Source organism: Notolepis coatsorum (assembly GCF_963971535.1).
Source record: "Notolepis coatsorum genome assembly, chromosome: 5".
Taxonomy (NCBI): Eukaryota; Metazoa; Chordata; class Actinopteri; order Aulopiformes; family Paralepididae; genus Notolepis; species Notolepis coatsorum.
In genome coordinates this window covers 94,750,859-94,768,440 of record NC_140169.1, presented here as the reverse complement: position 1 = coordinate 94,768,440, position 17,582 = coordinate 94,750,859, and the positions used below count along the sequence as shown (strand labels likewise).

The 17,582-nt window shown below is 45.6% G+C and overlaps 1 protein-coding gene across 1 annotated transcript in view; it reads left to right on the top strand.

The window, feature by feature from the left end:
- scara5 (scavenger receptor class A, member 5 (putative)) overlaps positions 1–17,582 on the top strand; it is a gene marked incomplete at its 3' end in the record, with an annotated part of 446,945 nt that overhangs the window by 192,505 nt on the left and 236,858 nt on the right. Inside the window, exons 5-7 of the mRNA XM_084314185.1 lie at positions 2,492–2,670; positions 7,432–7,558; positions 8,359–8,527. Coding sequence (XP_084170311.1) covers positions 2,492–2,670; positions 7,432–7,558; positions 8,359–8,527 — 475 coding nt within the window. The remainder of the gene's footprint in view (positions 1–2,491; positions 2,671–7,431; positions 7,559–8,358; positions 8,528–17,582) is intronic.

Below are 17,582 nucleotides of genomic sequence, written 5' to 3'. Positions count from 1 at the left end.
AGCAGTAGCCTAACAGTACTGCTGCTCCTTAAAAAAAATTATTGATTGAAATTTGTATGAACAGATTGCAGAATGGGTACAATACAGTACGGCTCAATACAAACAATTGTTAAGGGGATGCAGACCAGAGAAAGACTTTCATCTTGTTTACATCAGGGTCCCCTATTTTCAATTCATCATGACACTTATGACATACATGACATACAGCTATACAATACTGTTTTATCAAGACATTTATGACATACAAGACATACTGTACAAGTATTGTATAAGAGACATAGATCATAAGAAACATAAATATAATACGTACATATAATATAATATGTACATGGGGGGGGTTGGACATTTACGGGGGCCAGTTTTTAATTGCAGCCACCCGTAGGTGCTCTTTGAGAGCGGTTTTGAAGGAGGGTAGGGATTCACATTATTTTACGGCTGTGGGTAGGGCGTTCCACATTGTTGTGGCATAATTGCTGAACGTGTTTAGTCCCTTGTTTGAGCCAAATTTGGGTTGAACATGATTTGTGGAACTCCCTCTGGTGTTGTGGTCCTGGAATTCACTGACCTTTGGAAAGTATTTCAACATGTACATGGGTATCTTAGTGGTCAGGTGTAGTGTATCTTGTAGACCAGGCCCATTACAAGTCGCTGTACTCTGGTCTACTGTCTACTGGTCTACTCTAAGCCATAGGTTGTCAAAATGGGCAGGGGTAAGGTGGGTTTTAGGAGTAAGGTCAAGCAGTAGTCTGACCAGTTTGTTTTGTGATGTTTGTAGTCTTGTTTTTTGAGGCCTTTGAGGTGCTTTGGTACCATGAGGTGCAAGCATAGTCGTAGTACCCTTGAATGAGTGCTCCTGTTAGAGTCTTCAGGGTATTCTTGTTTACCAGTGAGGAGATCCGGTACAAGAATCTTGTTCGTTTGTTGACTTTTTTTATTACATTGGTTGCCATTTTGTCACAGGAAAGATTTGCCTCTAGGATGGAACCCAGGTAGGTAATTTCATCTTTCCTTGTGACAATATTGTCACCCACTGTAACAGAGAAGCCGTTGGCCTTGCTGAGTTTGTTATTTGATCCAAGAGAGAGAGAGAGAGAGAACACACAAACAAATTAGGCCCTACCTAATTATAATACCTAATAAACTACCTAATATACGAAATGCAGAGATGCCTTGTCATTTCAGTACAGATTATTTTTTTATATGCCAAAATTGATAAAGGGTTAAGGTAGACTAGTTCGTTGAACCGAGGTCATGTGCCATAGACTCATTAGACTATATACAGGGCAGACAGACGTTAAATAAATGATTGGTCCAAGTGGGAAGACAATATCTTGGTTATTGTTGTATACCTTTAAAATCGATATGGTGATCCTTATTCTTTTTTTTCTCAATATACTCCTGAACTGGTTTTCTCAAGCAGCTCTTGCCCAAATGTATCTAGTTGTAAGACTAACCCTGATTCTGAATATTATTACATTTATAGAAATTAGATTATGTTTTGCCAACAAGTTGATAATAAATGTTTTTGGTGAAGCACGTATTATGACTTGTTTAGGACTCGAAACTCAAAGGTTAGGACTTGGGACTCGACTTGGGACTTGACTCGGGACTTGCCTGTCTCGACTTGGGACTTGACTTGGGACTTGAGTACCAAGACTTGAGACTGACTTGAGACTTGCAAAACAATGACTTGGTCCCACCTCTCCACCTCCAAGTCCAAGTCCAACCTTGGCAGTTTTGGGGACATAACTCTTCTCCAAGGCATCTCCCAGGCTCTGGAACTACGACCCCAAAGACATTAGAGACTCTGGATGCTTTCACACCTGCCTTGTTTAGTTTGGTTAAATCGAACCCTGGAACGATTAGCCCCGTGCGGTTAATTTGGTGTGGTGTGAACACAGTAGGCCTGTGTCCCCGACTAAGGATTTGTATAGTCGACTTGTATCACTGACAAACACCCGGGATGATTACAACTGGAGACACCTGGGAGGGGAAACAGACTGACTACAACAAAGAACTACAAGGAACTACAACTATGGACGACGAGACAAACACCAGACACTGGGACAAAAAAACAGAGAACCTGATAACAGACAGTAACTACTAAAACTAAACAGTTGACATAATATAAGACAAGAAGAGTAATACTAGACTAACAAGGGAATATGAAGAAGAGCAAGAGAGAGAAGGAGAGAGAGAAAGCAAGAGAGAGAAGGGAAAGAACACTAAGGGATAGAGGAGGTAGAGCAGGGGAGAACAGTCCATGGACCGGTGGGACGTTACAAACCCAGAGTAAACATACATCTCCTCGGGAGAGACTTTAATGCACCCATGGGGCCTGCAAACAAATATTAAAAGTTGGTTATAAACCTATCCCCAACCCTAACCCTAATCACACCAATAACCCTCTCCTCTCCTCTCCTCTCCTCTCCTCTCCTCTCCTCTCCTCTCCTCTCCTCTCCTCTCCTCTCCTCTCCTCTCCTCTCCTCAGGGTCTGGAGATGGAGCTGAGGAGCCTCCAGTCTCGCTCCCTGCAGTCTGAAGGCCTGGCGGAGCAGCTGGAAGACAAGGTGGACTCGCTGAGCAGCTCCACCATCAGAAACGTGACAAGCCTCGGCGCCGAGCTGGCCAGAGCCTCCGCCTGGCTCCACGACCACGACCACCTGCTCAGGTGAACACCAGCATACAGTAGTGATAGGGAGTCGAACCCAAACTCTCTGGTGAACACCAACATACAGTAGTGATGGGGAGTCGAACCCTCAGGTGAACACCAGCATACAGTAGTGATAGGGAGTCGAACCCAAACTCTCTGGTGAACACCAACATACAGTAGTGATAGGGAGTCAAACCCTCAGGTGAACACCAACATACAGTAGTGATGGGGAGTCGAACCCTCAGGTGAACACCAACATACAGTAGTGATAGGGAGTCGAACCCAAACCCTCAGGTGAACACCAACATACAGTAGTGATGGGGAGTCGAACCCTCAGGTGAACACCAACATACAGTAGTGATAGGGAGTTGAACCCAAACCCTCAGGTGAACACCAACATACAGTAGTGATAGGGAGTCGAACCCTCAGGTGAACACCAACATACAGTAGTGATAGGGAGTCGAACCCAAACCCTCAGGTGAACACCAACATACAGTAGTGATAGGGAGTCGAACCCTCAGGTGAACACCAGCATACAGTAGTGATAGGGAGTCGAACCCAAACCCTCAGGTGAACACCAACATACAGTAGTGATAGGGAGTCGAACCCTCAGGTGAACACCAACATACAGTAGTGATGGGGAGTCGAACCCTCAGGTGAACACCAACATACAGTAGTGATAGGGAGTCGAACCCAAACTCTCCCAAGTCCCTGACTGACCTGGGTGAAAAGGGCCAGACAGCATAAAAACGGGCGGAATGGAAGCACTCTCTCAATGAAATCTGCCCATTTTCAACGTTAAAGTGTTGACTCTGCCTGACCGCAGTCATCACCACTGTAACACAACCTAATTTATCCAAAGGACATTCCCGATAAATCTGGTAAAATGACATAATAATATTGAAAGATAACATTAAAATTGAATATGTAACCTAAACGGCCCTTAACAAAATATTAGTTGGTGATGAATTACTGTAATAAAACGGAACACGCCAATATTATGGGAAATGCACTTACCGTCTTCTCCAGAGTCAGATAATGAGATGGATACCAATTTCCAATCCAACTGCAAGCTAGCCTAGCTTAGCACAAATTAATGAAGTGGATAAGGAACATTTATAGTCAGGGAATATTATCAGATATTTGGCCAATCTTGGAATAAATTCCTTACCAAGAAATTCCTTCACCAATGTGTTTGTAAAGGTGTCTAATAACACAAACAAAAATATTTAAATTCAACTTCCATAGGAAAACCTGTGACAGCTGCTGAAAGTTAGGGTACACGCCCGGAACCTTATCTGTGAAATATTTAAAAAATTTATTTTTGCCTTAAGCACCTTGTGAGGTGTCAAACTAGGGGGCTTTCATGATTCTGAATTGATTGCAAACATTTACTTTGCACTTAAAGCACTCCTTGGTGGAAAAACGGCCACGCCCACCTTTCCTGCTCATCGCCAACCCTTTTTTTTTGTGAAAATAAATATGGCTGGGTGCATGTAAATTAAAAAGTAGCTTTATTCGTTTATTCACGTACTTGCCATGGTAACTACTCTTTGTTTACTGCTGGTAACTGTTGTAGTTGGTTGGCATTTGCAGCAAGTGAGTGGCAGGTGTCAGACGTGCTCAAGCCATTTGCAACCCTCTCCTGTGTGGATCATGGACCGACACAATACACTCCACACACATCAAATAACAATATTCACCAGTCGGCAAGATACTACAAGAAGATTTTACATCAGATTTTTTGTCTGAAGTATTATCTATAAAAATGTATTATAACTGGAAAATTTCATGTCACTACATTGATAATATGCATAATATAAATAATATATAGGGTGTTTACTATCATCATCAAATTATCTTACTTGTTAGCTAGCTGGCCACAAGTGCTGGGTGCAGACCCTCAGCCACTTCTCTGATGTCAACAAGCGCATGGAGGAAGGCGTCGAGAAACATGGTCCACTCCACAACGACCTTGCCAAAGCACGGATGAAGTGAGATGCTGAAGCGATCGAACTTGCCCTCAAATGGTTAGAGGAGAACAACCCCTTCGACCACAACCGAGACAAGCCGCTGCGTGTGTCCTTCTCAACAGGATTCACAAGCACTGCAGATGATTCAGTCGATGCTGAAAGAGCGGCTGAAGTAGGGAGGGAGAAGATACAGATAAAGCTGGATGGACAGTCGGTAACATCGACCATGGAGGGGAGGTTCAAGGTGCAGGCTCTGTCACCGCTCAGAAAGATTCACAAGGTCAATGAGAAGATTCACCCAAACTCACTCGAGTTCTTCAACCGACTGATAATTTTCTCCCCAACAGGATATGACAATCGAGATTGTCAGAGTAGTTGGCGCCGAGGAGAGTGGCAGCCTTTTCATAGCAGCTCCCACCCCCTTTACTTCTTATCGCGTTTACTACTTCTTAATTATTCTTTTTGTGATTATACTTACATAATAGGTGTATAAGTGACTGTGCGTTGCTTTAGACCAAGTTAAGGCATTTGTAACAACTTCTGTGAAGTTAGCTGAGTTAGGCAAGTTCGGTCGAGCACAGCTCTGAACAATGGACAACAACACCGGCGGCGGGCTGGTTTACCCGCGGCAGGACAACAACAACAACAACAACAGCAACAACGGCGGGCTGGTTTACCCGAGGGAGGCTCTCCTCTGCTTTCGAAACAGAGTTGCAGAACCACCGAGGAATCTACCAGCCGAAATAAGGATTCGCAGACGGGGAAATCGAGCTGGCACGAGCGTGAAGGACAGGAGAGAGGACAGCAGGAGATTCAAGCCTTACCTGCCCGCTGTCGTCATGGGGAACGTGCGATCGCTGGTCAACAAGACCGACGAGCTCTCAGCCCTGATGATCAACCAGCGTGAGTACAAGGAGGCAAGCCTACTGTGCTTCACCGAATCCTGGCTGAACGAGAACATCCCGGACAGTGCAATAGAACAGGAGGGCTTCACGGTGGTGCGCGCCGACCGGAGTAAACAGAGCGGCAAGCGGAGAGGCGGAGGGCTTGTTGTCTTTGTTAACTCCAAATGGTGCCACCCGGGGCACATCACCATTAAGGAACGTATCTGTTCCCCCGACATTGAACTATTGGCACTGAGTCTGCGGCCATACTATTTACCGCGAGAAATAACACACGTCCTGGCTCTCACTGTTTACATCCCACCCAGCGCGGCGGCGGCGCAGGCGAGTGACGTCATACACTCCACCGTCGCGGCGCTTCAGACAAAACACCCGGATGCATTTATTTTTATCAATAAGGACTTCAACCATGTCAGACTGAACAAGACCCTGACAAACTTCACCCAGTATGTCACCTGCAAAACCAGGGGAGACAAAACTCTGGACCTCCTGTATGCTAACGTGAAGGAGGCTTTCAGTGCGACTTCCCTGCCCCCCCTCGGCCAGTCAGACCACAACCTTGTGAGGCTTGTATCCACATACACGCCTCTCATTAAGAGACAGCCTCCGACCACCATGTCTGTCCCACAGTGGTCTGACGACGTCGAGGAGGAGCTACAGGAGTGTTTCAGGTCGACAGACTGGGATATGTTTGAGAGGGCTTACGGTGATGACATTGATGGACTATCCCACTGCATCACAGACTACATCAGGTTCTGTGAGGAGAGCATCGTACCCACAAAGAGGGTACGCTGCTTCTCAAACAATAAACCCTGGATTAGCAAGGACATTAAACACCTGCTAAACAGGAAAAAGAGGGCCTTCATGGCAGGGGACACTGAGCAGGCCAGGGCTGTCCAAAGGGAGCTCAAAAAAGAGCTAAGGGCAGCCAAGGTCAGCTACAAGGACAGGCTGGAGGGCAGACTACAGGCCAACAACACCAGGGAGGTGTGGGCGGGGGTCAGGAAGATCACTGGTTTCAAACAGCAGGGCACAGCTGTGGAGGGCCCTCCAGAGCGTGCAAACGAGTTCAACTCGTTTTTCAACCGCTTTGACCAGAGTGGCCTCCCCACACCCCTCCCCCCACCCATCGACACCAGCACCAGATCACACCTACAAAGCAGCCCCCCCACCCCCCACCCCCCCACACCCATCAGCAACGGCACCCCACCCCCAACACCAGCAGACTGCCTGAAATTATTCCATTTTTTGGGGGGGGGGGGGGGGGGACCCTGCATATATCGGTATCGGTTGATATCGGTATCGGAAATTAAGAGTTGGACAATATCGGTATATCGGTATCGGTAAAAAAGCCAATATTGAGCATCCCTACTAAAAAGTGGTGAAGGGAAAGAGAGTCTATACAGGTTGCTATTACAGTCCACAAATCAGATCCTCCAGTCCACGCCAGTTGCCTGGTTGTGGAGCCTGATTGCCACCGGCACAAAGGACTGCCTGAAGCGCTTTGTGGTATGTCAGACTGTCCAGGTCAGCTCCCACCACAGAGCTCGCTTTCTTAACCAGTTTATTTATTTTGTCTGTGTTGGTGTCGCCCCTGTTCCTTTAACAATAATGAGTGCCTGATATCATAAATGATTGTGGCTGATAAGTGCTTCATTATTTCAACATTTATATCAGTTCCATAAGTGAAGAACACTATTGCTAGTACATCAATCATACAACCTGATGTTATAGGATAGCAATTGTATGTGTCACCATGAGAAATAAGCCAAAATCATTTGATTTCGCCAATGTATTATATTTTTTATAAATTGTATGAATCTAATATTTATAAATGTACATTTAACTAATAAATATAATGGTTTGATTCTATTCTAATCTGCTATTCTCCTGTTCCACCCCAGGGAGGCCTCAGGCCAGATGGGCGGGCTTAGGGAGAAGCTAGAGGAGGTCAATTGGACAGTGGGAGCTGTCAATCACACGTTCAGCAGTGACATCAGCATCCACCATCTGAAGATCCAGGATTTGCAGGTCAGCAGAAGGTCACAGCCAGCCTCACCCCGCACTGCCCCCATCACAGTACCCACATCCTGACCACAAGCTCATTGTGTTGAGTTTATGGAAACCATGGCCACAGACTAGGATAAACAACATTGAAAAGTCAGAGATGATTTCAGTGCTGGAGTTGCCGAGTTGTGACCTCATGTCCTTGTCCTAGTGGCATAAGGGCGGCCCTTGGCTCGTTCAGCCACAAGTGACACCAAACTTGAACAGAAACCAAGGAAACTATAAAAGAAGGAAGGGTCATCACGTCACTGTGTTGCATTGTTAACTAGCTATCATTTGATTTATTGGATGATGTATATTTCCTCAGATAGCTTGTATATTTAGAATTTTAATACAGGCTTCAATGGAACTGGCACCAAAGTCTGACACCAAGCAGAGCTGGACGTGATGACCCATCCTTCTGTTATAGCTGCCTGGCAGAAACTAGAAAAAACATCACTTTTGGTAGAATGCAATACACCTGTAGTTAAATGTACCTATATTATTATTGTTGTTTCTATTAGTATTATTATTATTATTATTATTAGTATCATCATTTGACCCATAGGTCAGTGATTTGACACGTAAACACTAGCAGATTGTGATGTGTAGAAAGGATCCAGACCTGGGTCACATAGGTCATGTGGTTTTGTCTGCCATTTTGTCAGGAATTTTGCAAACTTGACACTTCAGGTTGGATGAAAAAGGGTCACAAAATATGCTAAGTTGGAACTAGACATTCGGACTGACTCTAGCTCTTTCCCTACATCTTTTAAACCCTTCAGATCCAGATCAGCAACATCACAGAGGACACCAGCAGTCTCTGGGTGTCGCACGTCCACACCGAGGCCCAGCTGAGGACCGAGATGGAGATCCTCAACACCATCACAGAGGACCTCCGCCTCAAAGACTGGGAACACTCCATGACCCTGAAGAACCTCACCATACTAGAAGGTCAGCCAAGAAGTGTATACTAGAAGTATTACTAAACCTCACCATACTAGTTTCAAGTTTGTCACATATAAAGTACATTACAGTGAAATGCTTGGTTCTGTATGAGCCCCTGATAATGTGCTTCATACAGTAAAGTAAAAAAAGTACAACTAAGTACAACATAAGTACAATGAAGAAAAAAAAAACAGGCAATGAGGTACAAAAATGCAGACAATGAGGTACAGAAAATGCAAACTTAAAAAAATAATGAATAAATAAATAGATCAAATATGGTGTAGTGTTAAAGTGAGTTAAGGTGAGTGTTTGTTTAAAGTGAGTGTGTGGATGTGTGTGCAATGAGTATAGATGGATGGATGGCTTGGGGATAGAAGCTCCTTCTGAGTCTCTCTGTACTGGCCATGAGACTCCGGTAGCGCTTGCCTGATCACAGCAGTGCAAAGAGGCAGTTGTTTGGGTAACTAGAGTCTTTGGTTATTCTCTTAGCCTTGACCCTGCAACGCTTGGTGTAAATGTCCTGGAGAGTGGGAAACCCACCTCCAGTAATGTGAGTTTGGCTGATCGGGCCGCCTGTTCCTTAATGTCAAGCAAGCAGTGCAAGAATGCGGAAGCATTCTACCGTAGTGGCGTGCGGTAATGCGCCTTTCATTTTCCTTCGCCCGGCGGCGTGCTCGCTCAGGTGCGTGCGTGCGCCGGCGTGCTCGCGCGAGGTGCCCGCGCATGCGCATGAGATCCCGCCTTGGTTCGACACGAGCGGAGCTCAATATATATAAGTCACCGCCCCTTATTCAGTATCCAGAAATAGCTCAATTGGCAAGACTGCATGGCTGTGGATCCTACGGCTCGTTTGCTGGCGAGTTCGAATCCCATCAAATATTCTTTTTTTAACGTGATTTTTTTTTTAACATGTATTCTTTCGCCGGTTAAGGTTAGGCATGGTTAAGGTTAAGGTTAAGGTTAGGCATTGTTTCGGAGTTGGTTAAGGTTAGAACGGTTAAGTTTAGGCGCTGTTAAGGAGCTGGTTAAGGTTAGAGTTTGTCAAAGAGAATGGCAATATTCTTTCTATGGTTAAGGTTAGGCATGGTTAAGGTTAAGGTTAAGGTTAGGCATTGTTTCGGAGTTGGTTAAGGTTAGAACGGTTAAGTTTAGGCGCTGTTAAGGAGCTGGTTAAGGTTAGAGTTTGTCAAAGAGAATGGCAATAGACAGCCTATTTCCGCGCGACAGCTCCCAAAGCGGGCCTGAAAAGAAAGGCGCTTTACCGTAGTGGCGTGCGGTGACGAATGCTTCCGCATTTTTGCACTGCTTGCTTGTCATTATGCTACACGCGATCGGGCCACTCTCTACAGTTTGCTGCAGTCGTGTGCGGTGCTATTCCCAAACCAGGAGGTGATGTTACCAGTCAGGATGCTCTCTATTGTGCATGAGACGAGTAGAAGTTCTTAAGGATCTTCTGACTCACTTTGAACTTCCTTAGGCGCCTAAGGAAGTAGAGGCGCTGCCGTGCCTTCTTCACTACACTGTCTATGTGTGTGGTCCATGTCAAGTCCTCAGATATGTGGACTCCGAGGTATTTGAAACTGTTCACTCTCGACCGGTGCCCCATAGATGCTGAAGGGGCTGTAGTCCCTAGCCCTCGACCTCCTAAAATCCACAATCAGTTATTTGGTTTTGCTGACGTTCAGGGAGAGGCAGTTCTCCTAGCACCACAGTGCCAGGTTCTCTACCTCTCCCAGGTAGGCCCTCTCGTCGTTTGCAGAGATCAGGCCCACCACAGCTGTGTCCTTAGCCAACTTAATGATTGTGTTGCTGTTGTGCTTTGCCACACAGTCATGCGTGTAAAGTGAGTAGAGGAGGGGGCCCAGAACACAGCCCTGGGGGGCACCTGTGTTGAGAGTGATGGATGAGGAGGTGCAGTTACCTGCTCTCACCACTTGGGGTCCTCCTGTCAGGAAGTCCAAGACTCACTGGCAGAGGTCGTAGTTCAAGCCCAGGTCTCTGAGCTTGACGACGAGTTTGGAGGGGACTATGGTATTGAATGCTGAGCTGTAGTCAATAAATAGCATTCTCACATAGTGCCCCTGCCTCTTGTCCAGGTGTGATGCTGCCGTGTGCAGCACATGGGCTATGGCGTCCTCCGTGGACCTGTTGGGGCGATATGCAAATTGCAGGGGGTCCAGGTTTGTGCGGATCACAAGTTTTTTCTTGTTGCACATTATGTTCATTAGGATTATGAATTTTGTTTGTTTGCATGGCTTTGTTTAGAATATTTGGTTCATTTGTAAATTGGCACAGATTAAAAAAAACTGCAACAATGTTTGGGACCATTTCAGACTAACTTAGGTGTCAAATAACTCTTAGTCACGCCCAGTAGGTGTCAAAGAACGCTTAGTCTCACTCAGTGGACGTTCACACTGCTAGTTACCGTGGTGTGCCAGATAAATTCACACCCCAGGATTACCAGCTCCAATCTGTCCCTGATTGGCCCAGATGAGGTTTCATTCTCCCTGCCAGTGGACCAAATGACTTCCCTGGCTTGTTAGGAGCGAAGGAATGCTGTGATGTAATGCTGGCGAGGGACACAGCCCGGGGTTGATTGATGGGAATCTGAACCGAATGAGACTCAAAATCCCCTGTCTGCTTCACATGTGGGTGGGATGTCGTTTCTCTAGTGAGCCTGGAAACGATCCAAAAAATATAAATCAAATATACGTCTACCATTCTGCTCTCTCCAGAACATTTGTTTGTAGTTAGCTGCAGTCACCATACATCTCTTTTCTCTGTATATCACAATCTAACTGTAGGTGAGGATATTCTATGGTACCTTGTTGACGGCCTATGCCCCAGAAGGGGTAGCAGGCGTAAGTAAGTTTACCTGGTAAACAGAAAGAACATAGGATATAGAACTACTTCTTCTCACAAACGTCTATCAGCTTGATACCTTCAAATAATTATTCAGCCACAAGTGTGACATCACATGTGACCGCGACCAGCGATTTTGACCACATGTCTCCATTGTCATTTTCCAGATGTATTATGTCAGACTGTGAAAGTACAGAATCTAAGCTTTCAAATGATGTGTCATACGTTGAAATCTAATTTTTTTTGAAGATGTGCTCATTTTGAATCTTGTAAAACCGTATTTTTTCGAAGTGCTTTAAGCTGAGAAAATCCCTCTCGAAGATAGGCTACAATTTAAAGGGGACATGCATTGCTATTCCTAGCACTATTTGGGCAACTTTACACAATTCCTGTGAGTCTATTGAACACATCTATAAGCTTTTATAAAAAAAAATGCATTGTTTTATATTTCTAATCAAGTACTCAAAAGCCAAATTTTTCTCACTTTGGATTTCAGGCTGTGTTGGCCTGGCTCCGCCCATAAGCACTTTGAGTGACAGTCATCCACACAGTCTGCGACTGGCACAGAGAGAGATAGAGAGAGACTGAGGGGGATACTAATTAATTTCGCCGCGGGGGGCATAATCCCACGGGACAATGCATTGGTAACTTGTTTCAAATGACAATAAATACCCCTGTGATTATTATTGTACGGATCGGAATACGGGCGTGCGCGTGGGAGCATGTGCAAAGATATTACAGTTATATGCTGCGAGATTCAATCGTCATTGCAATTCCAACGTAGGCAGATGTGCCACGGAGACCCAGGGAGCTCTGGCTGAGTGTATAGAACGGAGATCAAAGGAAAAATATCAAAGGATCAAAACCCGAGAATTCTCGGGTATGGCGCTCAACCGCTGGCTGCGAAACCTGACTTTTCACGGGTTTGGCGCAGAAAGGTTTAAGTAGAAGAATAAAATAGAATACAATGAGATAAAGAACTCCCAACTTAAAAGGTGTTACACAATAAATCACAGTATCACACAACTTATTATGATGTAACCCTGACCGAAGGGTCGGTTCTTTGTAATGTTTATCTTCTTGATTAATACAGAGTGTTGGGTCTGCACTCATGTTATAGAATGTCTTACTGTTAGCAACCAGATGGCCCTTTTCAAAGATCCTATCCCTTCCAGAATCCTGCCCCCCCCCCCCCCCCCCCCCCAATTCCCAATATTTCTTTAAGTTCTGAATATAAAAGTGATATAACTCATCTATACATAACATGTAGCATAGATATTGCCCTGAGGTTGTCCTGAAAAAAAGGATCACTTAACTTAGCAATACAGGGTTGAGGTTATACATGCATTATTATTACACAAATAAACCATATTAATCTCTCTCTCTCTCTCTCTCTCTCTCTCTCTCTCTCTCTCTCTCTCTCTCTCTCTCTCTCTCTCTCTCTCTCTCTCTCTCTCTCTCTCTGTGTTTTAAATCACATAAAAATGTGAACCTAATGTCACACTTCAGCCCATTTATGATTAATATTAACTACCCAATATACTGCTAGACGATGGCATTGTGGATTTGGTTACTACAGCTGTGCTACCAAGAAATGCATGCATGTGTAAACATTCACACGTGATGGGTGAATGGTTTAATGTCTTTAAGGTGAGGAGAGGAGAGTTGAAGAGAGGAGGGGAGAGAAGAGAGGAGATGAAAAGAGAGGGGAGAGCGGGAGAGAATAAGAGAGGATGGGAGAGGAGGAGATGGGAGGAGAGGAGAAGAGGAGGAAAGGACAGGGGAAGAGAGCAGGGGAGAAGAGAAGAGAGGCATGGAAACATTTATAGCTTTGTCAGCTGATGAGCTGTAATGAACGTCTGAGTGTTTCATGTTTGTTTTGCTAGCAGAGCCTGGCTCTCTGCCCCAGCCTGCACACTCGCACATGCACACGGACACACAGACACGTACACACACACATACACAAACACACACACAGAAACACACGCACACACTTGTTATCTACATATGCATGCAGACAGCTAATGTATACCTGCACACACATTGTCACAGGATATGCTCATGCACGCACACACGCACACACACACACACACACACACACACACACACACACACACACACACACACACACACACACACACACACACACACACACACACACACACACACACACACACACACAGTGACCATTTCCTTTGATTATTGTGTAACTCACCAGTCTGTCGTTCTGGGGAAGAGAGGAAAGTTGGACCTTCTCCTCAGAAGATAATTCCATCAATGTCTGTTATTCTGCAACAGAAAAAAACATTGAAAGGCCCAAGTACTTCTCCGAAAGATTAGGTTCTAAATGCTCCGTCAAAATGAATCGCTTTTCAACGCCGGCGCCGTCCTCTCATATGAAGAGCACCCACTTAACATCTAACATCCTTTTAGTTAGAATAATGAGCTGTGAACTCTCCTTTTGTTGAGACAGTAAGAAGGCTGAGGGGAGACAGAGTAGGGGAGACACAGGAGAGAAGGCTCTTTATTGAGACAGTAGGAAGGCTGAGAGGGAGACAGAGTAGGGGAGACACAGGAGAGAAGGCTCTTTATTGAGACAGTAGGCAGGCTGAGAGCTAGACAGAGTAGGGGAGACACAGGAGAGAAGGTTCTTTATTGAGACAGTAGGATGGCTGAGAGGGAGACAGAGTAGAGGAGACACAGGAGAGAAGGGTCTTTATTGAGACAGTAGGAAGGCTGAGAGGGAGACGGAGTAGAGGAGACACAGGAGAGAAGGCTCTTTATTGAGACAGTAGGAAGGCTGAGAGGGAGACGGAGTAGAGGAGACACAGGAGAGAAGGCTCTTTATTGAGACAGTAGGAAGGCTGTGAGGGAGACGGAGTAGAGGAGACACAGGAGAGAAGGTTCTTTATTGAGACAGTAGGAAGGCTGAGAGCGAGACAGAGTAGAGGAGACACAGGAGAGAAGGCTCTTTATTGAGACAGTAGGAAGGCTGAGAGGGAGACAGCGTAGGAGAGACACAGGAGAGAAGGTTCTAGTGGGATTTGATTCCAGGTCAGCAGGGTTATGTGTGGTTCCACACGCAGGGGTCTTAATTACACCATCACTGGGTATACATCCTAACCACATTGTTGTCCATCTGGTATTCTGTAACAGCACAGCTTTCAACAATAAAAGAAAAACACGGTAGGAAGATTAGACTTTCAATCATTAGTCAAAGCCAGGTGCTTTATTTGATGCATTCCTTCTTTCCCCCCACCATCCTATCTATTTCACTTAATGTGAATGTTTTTGGCCACAGCCTTGATTTAATGTTGCCCTTGAGTTCACTGTATCTATAGCAGGAAACATAATACACCAGGTTCTCCCCATAATATACTCAATCAGGAAAAAGGACCCCCTTCCCAAGAGAGAATTGTTTTGTAATCCTACAGCATTAAAGGATAAGCCCGGTGTACTTTTTTGTATTGTCAATATCATCTACAAAAATATCAAAACCAACAATGCATTTCTTCTACTCACAAGTATGGTCCGTCCAGCCAACACCAGAGTAGAGCTATTTATCCAGAAGTTACTGTATATTGTCTATATAGTGTTACACTATACAGAAAGACTCAGAAGAAGCTTCTATCCCCAGGCCATCAGGCTGCTAAACGAACAATGAACACTACACAACAACAACCACCAAACGCACATAGCACACACATCCACACGCACACACTCACTTTAAACAAACACACTGTAGCACCCACTCCACACACTTTATAGCACACACCCACTTTAAACAAACACACTGTAGCACCCACTCCCCACACTTTATATTTATTGATGAAGGATTGCACTACAACTCGTACACCTTACTGTAAATTGTACCTAAATTGTACCTCATCCCATTTCTGCTTTGCACTATATAGTACTGTACATTAGTACACTGCATAGTATTGTATATTATATGGTAACTCAGTTACGTCTATTCTGCATCGAACATTGTACATATGTCTATACTGAACACTGTGACCTCATTTTCTACTTCTAAATTACATGCTATACTATGTTATTTGATACTATCTTGTCTTGTACAGTCTCTGGAGCGTAACAGTAAGAAGCATTTTGTATGAAAGTATTCTGTACTTCTATGCATTAGTATGACAACTATTAAAGAAACTTGAAACTTGAAACTTGAAACTTGAGTGTAACACTCAGGTTCAGCACTGTTGGACAAACAATACCGGCGTGTACCCCTCCTGCTGACTTGTTGTTCGCAATTTGTAAGTCGCTTTGGATAAAAGCATCAGCTAAATGACTATAGAACTCCATTGTTTTCCAAAAACTGCTAAAACAATGTACATGTGTAACGGATGGTACCGTGAAGTGCAGTCACAAAGGACTTCAGATGTTGTGAAGTGACTGGGATGAGTAGCGGTGCTGTGGGTTAAACTCACTCTCATGTTGTGAAGTGACTGGGGCGAGTAGCGGTGCTGTGGGTTAAACTCACTCTCATGTTGTGAAGTGACTGGGGCGAGTAGCGGTGCTGTGGGTTAAACTCACTCTCATGTTGTGAAGTGACTGGGGCGAGTAGCGGTGCTGTGGGTTAAACTCACTCTCATGTTGTGAAGTGACTGGGGCGAGTAGCGGTGCTGTGGGTTAAACTCACTCTCATGTTGTGAAGTGACTGGGGCGAGTAGCGGTGCTGTGGGTTAAACTCACTCTCATGTTGTGAAGTGACTGGGGCGAGTAGCGGTGCTGTGGGTTAAACTCACTCTCATGTTGTGAAGTGACTGGGGCGAGTAGCGGTGCTGTGGGTTAAACTCACTCTCATGTTGTGAAGTGACTGGGGCGAGTAGCGGTGCTGTGGGTTAAACTCACTCTCATGTTGTGAAGTGACTGTGGCGAGTAGCGGTGCTGTGGGTTAAACTCACTCTCATGTTGTGAAGTGACTGGGGCGAGTAGCGGTGCTGTGGGTTAAACTCACTCATGTTGTGAAGTGACTGGGGCGAGTAGCGGTGCTGTGGGTTAAACTCACTCTCATGTTGTGAAGTGACTGGGGCGAGTAGCGGTGCTGTGGGTTAAACTCACTCTCATGTTGTGAAGTGACTGGGGCGAGTAGCGGTGCTGTGGGTTAAACTCACTCTCATGTTGTGAAGTGACTGGGGCGAGTAGCAGTGCTGTGGGTTAAACTCACTCTCATGTTGTGAAGTGACTGGGGCGAGTAGCGGTGCTGTGGGTTAAACTCACTCTCATGTTGTGAAGTGACTGGGGCGAGTAGCGGTGCTGTGGGTTAAACTCACTCTCATGTTGTGAAGTGACTGGGGCGAGTAGCGGTGCTGTGGGTTAAACTCACTCTCATGTTGTGAAGTGACTGGGGCGAGTAGCGGTGCTGTGGGTTAAACTCACTCTCATGTTGTGAAGTGACTGGGGCGAGTAGCGGTACTGTGGGTTAAACTCACTCTCATGTTGTGAAGTGACTGAGGCGAGTAGCGGTGCTGTGGGTTAAACTCACTCATGTTGTGAAGTGACTGGGGCGAGTAGCGGTGCTGTGGGTTAAACTCACTCTCATGTTGTGAAGTGACTGGGGTGAGTAGCGGTGCTGTGGGTTAAACTCACTCTCATGTTGTGAAGTGACTGGGGCGAGTAGCGGTGCTGTGGGTTAAACTCACTCTCATGTTGTGAAGTGACTGGGGCGAGTAGCGGTGCTGTGGGTTAAACTCACTCTCATGTTGTGAAGTGACTGGGGCGAGTAGCGGTGCTGTGGGTTAAACTCACTCTCATGTTGTGAAGTGACCGGGGCGAGTAGCGGTACTGTGGGTTAAACTCACTCTCATGTTGTGAAGTGACCGGGGCGAGTAGCGGTGCTGTGGGTTAAACTCACTCTCATGTTGTGAAGTGACTGGGGCGAGTAGCGGTGCTGTGGGTTAAACTCACTCTCATGTTGTGAAGTGACTGGGGTGAGTAGCGGTGCTGTGGGTTAAACTCACTCTCATGTTGTGAAGTGACTGGGGCGAGTAGCGGTGCTGTGGGTTAAACTCACTCTCATGTTGTGAAGTGACTGGGGCGAGTAGCGGTGCTGTGGGTTAAACTCACTCTCATGTTGTGAAGTGACTGGGGTGAGTAGCGGTGCTGTGGGTTAAACTCACTCTCATGTTGTGAAGTGACTGGGGCGAGCAGCGGTGCTGTGGGTTAAACTCACTCTCATGTTGTG